The sequence below is a fragment of the Chaetura pelagica genome, unplaced genomic scaffold, assembly GCF_000747805.2.
Source record: "Chaetura pelagica isolate M959 unplaced genomic scaffold, ChaPel_1.0 scaffold11, whole genome shotgun sequence".
NCBI classification, from domain to species: Eukaryota; Metazoa; Chordata; class Aves; order Apodiformes; family Apodidae; genus Chaetura; species Chaetura pelagica.
In genome coordinates, this window is record NW_009952694.1 from 5,580,626 (window position 1) to 5,586,355 (window position 5,730).

The window sequence follows — 5,730 nt, forward strand, 5'->3', positions numbered from 1 at the left end:
CCCCCTCCCAACCAAAAAAAAAAAAAAAAAAAAAAAAAAAAAAAAAAAAAGACAGCATATCTTTAACATCAGTTTTCTTCAGTTCTTCCTCCAGATACTGGTCTTTGTTGAGCTGTGTCTTGTTACCCCAGATCTTTTTATACCTGACAGCTTGACATGATAAAGTTCCTGTTCAGTATTTGCATCCCTTGGCTATAGATAAATTACTTAAAGTGTAAGCAAGTGGCCCAGAGTGCTGTGAGGCTGCCCTGTGCTCACCATTTTACACTATTCTGTTCCTCTTTGCCAGCCATATTTCTTAGCAGCAGCACTTTAAAAGAAAAAAAGAAGGAAATTACTTACACCTCATTGATAAGAATGTTGAGTAGCATCTGGGTTTTTACTGATCCCTGTAGATTTCCACTAGAAAACTCCTCCTTCAGGGATGATTCACCACTGATAGCTACTCTGAGATCTGTCATCTAGCCAGTTACTAATCAATTGAAAATGTGCTTTATTGATATTGCTTAGTGCTAATTTTTTAATGAGAATGTCCTGTGGTGCTAAGCCAAGTGCCTTATAAAAGCCTAAGTCTATTATATCTATGCAGTTAACTTTATCAACCAAACTTGTAATCTCATCAGAGAATGAAATAAGGTTTGTTTGACAAGACCTCTGTTCCAAAGTATCGTGTTGACTGGCATTAGTTGTAATATCATCTTCTAAGTCTTAATTGAACATCACATAATTTTTTCCATTTATTGTGCCCTGGTTCACACCAGACTAGCATGGCAGTTATCAGATGAGACCTAGAAAAATATCATTAAAACTTTTCCAGTCATCTTGAATTTCTCAAAATACCAAGACTTGTCAATCTTTAATCTGCCCTAGCTGGGCCTGAGCCAGCAATTTTAGAAGTCTTCAAACCAAGTGATCTAGCTCTTCTGATGTCTGTAAAGTTTGTCCCTAACAGATGTCTAGCATATTCTTGCATAAAAAACAGACTAAATTCTTCATCATCTTCATATAGCACAGGTACATAGTGCTTTTTTCTAAACAGGACAGAAACACTCACTGAGGACAGCTGGCTCTTCTGCACTGCTATTAACAGTTTAATTAACTCCAGGTGAAAAGAGCCCCCCTACAAATGGTCATTTTTCTTTTAGTTCTTAAATATTTGTATTTGTCCTTAGCCCTTACAGCCATGGATTTTCCTCCAATGTCCTTCACTTCCCGTATTGATTTTCTACACTTCATAACTTCTGATTCATATAAATTGCTATCTAGTTCCCTTTTTCAATTTCTCATATATTGCTTTTTTAGCTTTAATTGCTGCCTTCACTTTGCCACTGAACCAGGATGGGCAGATGGCCAAGGCTGGCCTCTCTCGATTGTGGGACGGTGGCTTTGGCAATGTAATCAACTCTTGTTAAAGAACCTGCCTCCCATCTACCAGGAAGGTCACAGGATTAAACAGGGAGAAGGGCTCCTCAGAGAGGCTGAGGTGTAAAGGTAATGGTTGTGACAGGGTGACAGGATAAGTGCCACACTGGGACATGCTCTGAGCAGACACACAGCAGGACCTGAGCCTTGGTGCTGTCAAGTTCTTCACAGTGCAACAGAAGCGCTCTCTGCTGATGTTGCTCACTGTGCTGCCAGGACTAAGCCATTCTGACTTCACTGGTTTCTCCTAAGGCAGCTGGAAGTGCAGCTATATAGGAGCAGAATCCACAAGAATCCTTCTTGGCTATTCATATTGAAACACAGTAAAGCATGAGATCTCATTTTTTGTGTAGTAAAAGCCTCCCACAATACACACATAAGGCAGCCAGAATAGGGCAAATGTCTTTTTCTAACATAACCTTCACAGTCAACCTTCACGTTCTTTTAATATATTAAGTTTCTTAGTGTATTTTTTAGACATGGAGTAAACTTGCAGGGCCTGCATGAATGTGCTTGTATGCAAACAGCTGATCCCTAAAGCAGGCTACCTCAGGGCCAGACCTCAGCTCCCTTGGGTCAGAGACAGAGTTTAAAGCTGAGCACACCTACTTGCACCTGTCTGCTTAGACCTGCTTTCTGCCCTGACTCCCATAGAAATTCCTAAAGTTCTCCTATGCCTTCTGGGTGTAATTGCTCATGCAGCATGGCTTCTAGGGACCTTCCTCTCTCCCATGCAGCCCTGTGTATGTTGACCCTTTGTTTCTAGGAATTTGAACAAGTGAAAACAGAAGTGGGAGCTCGCTGACTCCTCACTAGAGGGGAAGCTGACAGTAGGCTGACCTTGCCAGAGCTGTGGCTGATCTCTGAGTCCTCAGTGTAACGCACCAAGGACACACCTGCTGGGACTGGCAAAGATAATCCAAGCGAACTCTGTCTTTAGTAAGTGCATTTTAGAGAGCTGAGAAATGAATTCTTAATGACCAGAGCAGCGGGCAAGTCCCAGCAATATAATCACCATTTTTTTGACAGAGTAGGAGTGCTGTCAACTTACCTTGTTACCCTTCTGAGCTAGCAGTTGCTTCTTAGGCATTCCTAAATCTTTTTTCCTCAGGAATACAAATTGATCAACCTGTGTATTGAAAAGCCCTCCCAGTTAGCATACAGCACGTACTCAGATAAGGACATCCCAGACTGGCCAAATCTTATTTCCCCTTTTCCCCCCAGTGCGTTTTAGTACTGAGATGGAGTGAACAAGGTCCAGATCTAGCAAGGGAGTGTGTAGCAAATTCTGTACTAATGGTCCTGTGAGGTCCCTGCACCTCCTAACAGAAGGTGTAAGAAAAGAGTTAGGCGAGGAGGCAGTGAGCCTGGTTCATTCTCACACCTCCCTGTACCCCATGCCAGCAGTGCTGGAGAAAGGCTTTTGACATGAAGCTTGACTTCTAGGCCAGCTGATTCCTCAGGGACTTGGTCAGGCAGCATCCCTCCACCACAGTGCTCTGACAGCTGTAAAAATTCATAGCTATTGATTTTGTAATTAACAGTTTATCAATGCCATTGACACCAGCTCACTGATGGATTGCAAGGAAATTAATCCTGAAATGTTATTTTATTTTTTGCAGTCAGCTGCCAATTTTGAGCTTCTTTCAGCAGAGGGGGATGGATGGGTCAGGCTTTGATCTTTATTTCTGCAGTTCCTCCACCTGTTCATGTCTAGTTGCTTAGTGCTGTTAAGTCTCATCACTGTACAGAATCAGGTGTGGCAGAAGCACACAGCTTTGGCATTTTGTCTACTGTACAGCAGCATCAGTACCCAAAAGAAAGAGCACCCACTTTGACCTGAAGCTTATTGCCTGGTGCTTCTAGCACCTGTTGGGATCTGCAAACTCTGATGGGCTGTGATTCCTTCTCGCCCTTGTCACCCTGGCCAGAAGGACATTAGAAATGTCCTTGGAGGATATTTCTCTCCAAGCTCCATCTCTTGTTTTAAGTCTCCAAAATGACCTCTGCAACTTGGCAGGAAAGAGTTCCTATTCACTTCTCCTGGGTGGAGCATGGAAATTTTCCAGAGGTGCTACCTGGCTGGGAGAAGTTGCCAGAATGACTTGGCAACATGCTTCTGCCTCCTACTCTTCAGAATCAACCTCTGTGGCTAGCTCAGGTGACCGTGTTGACCCTCCTCTGAGTTTCTTTGCCTGGTCTCTTGGATACAAAAAGCAAATGCAGCAAGAACAATCCACCCTCAGTAGGCTTCTTGGAAATACAACCCTTTCATATCCTTTAATTAGTGCATTCTTTCTAAACAGCTTCTTAATCAGCTTTCTCACTATACATAATGTGTCCCCAACTATTATTGTAATACTTTAGAAATCATGCATCATAAGTAACATTTACTGTCCATGTATCTTATGAAATTCACAGTCTCTGATTTGTGTTGTACTCTCCATAGAGATGATACAGATTTCTAGAGAGATTTTGATGCTTCAGCCAGCTTTCCTCCATTGTTGTCACACTGAGGAACTCATGTCCTCACATTCATGTTGTATTGTGTATGGGCTGAGCCAGAGCACTGCCACACTGCAAAGCCCAGCTACAGTGATAGATGGTGCAACTACATGTGTGCTTTCTGTAGTGTCCCTTTGCTGCTGCTTCTGGATCCCTTGCCATGTGGCAGGAATCTTTATCAATGAGTTCAGTATTGATTAAAAGTCTCTAAATAATGAACGGATCAGTGTATCCAGTTCTGTCAGGGTTGTAAGGAAGAAGCAAGTATCAGCAAGATGAAAGGTAGAAAAACCTTCAGTGATGCTGTGCCTGGTTAGTCTCTCTAACTTCTCTGCTCCTTGGTGCTGCTCTCTGTCACTGTGACTCACCCACAAGTTTAGCAACCTGTGTTCAACTCAGGTTTCCCTGGACTGGGTGACTGTCTTTGCCTCAGAGACACCAAAGACCTATACTAACCTCACAAACCCTGCTAGCCCCTCTGGCAACTTGTTGAAATCTACCTGGCAGCCTATGGGAAGAGGCCTTGTAGGAGGTGCAGATTTCCTTTACTGAAGCAGGAGGCTTCCTGAGCAGCTCCTGGCAGTCTCTGGAAACAGGGGCATATGCACAAAGGTGGGGCTAGCAACACCCGTGGGCACACTGGTTGTGACCTACTGAGGCTTTTCTGTCTTGCTGACACCCTGAGCAGCTGCATGGCAATTAGGCAGTTTAGACAGATGAAGCGCTATAGCAGTGTTAATTATCCTTAATGAGATTGCTCCCAAGAGGCAGCACAGCAGCTGCTACCTCTTGCAGGGTGACTCTCCCCATAAAGGAGCATGGAGGGCAAGTGAATGTGCAAGTCACAAAGGCCCCCAGCTGACCCCTGCACAGCCTTGGTGTGATGTTGAAATGGGCACCACACAGGACACACTGTGTCACTTATCTTTGGCAACTTTACTGTCCCTGCTATGCTAGGGCCAACTCATTGGGCTGATGCCGAATTTCACAGCAGCAGCACCAACACTTGCCAGCAAGGTGGTGTGGTTTTATTTCTCCTTAAGAAACAAAACAAAACAACTGCAAACCCATTCCGTCCAAAAAAAACCAAAGCAAAACAAAAACCAAACCACAACAACATAAAAAAACCAAACAAAAAACAGAAAAGAAGGAAAAGGAAAGAAAGCATCTTTATCTTCAGGACCATAAAGGATTTCCTTCCTCTGGTCTGACTTGTCTGCTGTTTTTTCTCCCTCCCCCCAGACTCTATGCACATAGAGGACATGGATGCAGTGCAGAAACTCCAGGACCTTCTCCATGAAGCCCTGCAGGACTACGAGCTGAGTCAGCGCAACGAGGAGCCCCGGCGAGCGGGCAAGCTGCTCCTGACCTTGCCACTCCTGCGGCAGACAGCTGCCAAAGCTGTGCAGCACTTCTACAGCATCAAACTGCAGGGCAAGGTTCCCATGCATAAACTCTTCCTAGAAATGCTAGAGGCAAAGGTCTGACAGCCCCAGCGCCAGCCGACAGTGGCCGGGGAACAAACTAGAAACAAAGATGCAGACAACGGAGCAATCCAAACAGCAGTAGCAGCCGCCACCGCCGGCTTTTATCTCCAATCATTTATTATGGAAGACTTAATGTCTATCTGTCGGCGTGACTGCAGAATCTCATGTACAGGAGGGGGGAAACTCTTTTAATCAGTCACCTGTTTCTCTTTCTTTCGTTTGTTTTCTCTGTGGGAAATACCAGAATATGCTCTTGCACTTGTTGAGGCAGTCGCTGGGGCTCAGCCCCTCTGAGCAGTGATGCTCTCAGCACTGT

The 5,730-nt window shown here is 44.5% G+C and overlaps 1 protein-coding gene across 3 annotated transcripts in view; it reads left to right on the plus strand.

Moving 5' to 3' along the window:
* Positions 1-5,414, plus strand: part of ESRRB (estrogen-related receptor beta) — a 100,220-nt gene extending 94,806 nt beyond the window's left edge. For all 3 annotated transcript variants that reach the window (XM_009993894.1, XM_009993895.1, XM_009993893.1), the window contains one exon: positions 5,170-5,414. In XM_009993894.1, coding sequence (XP_009992196.1) covers positions 5,170-5,414 — 245 coding nt within the window. The remainder of the gene's footprint in view (positions 1-5,169) is intronic.
* The last annotated feature ends 316 nt before the right edge of the window (positions 5,415-5,730 follow it).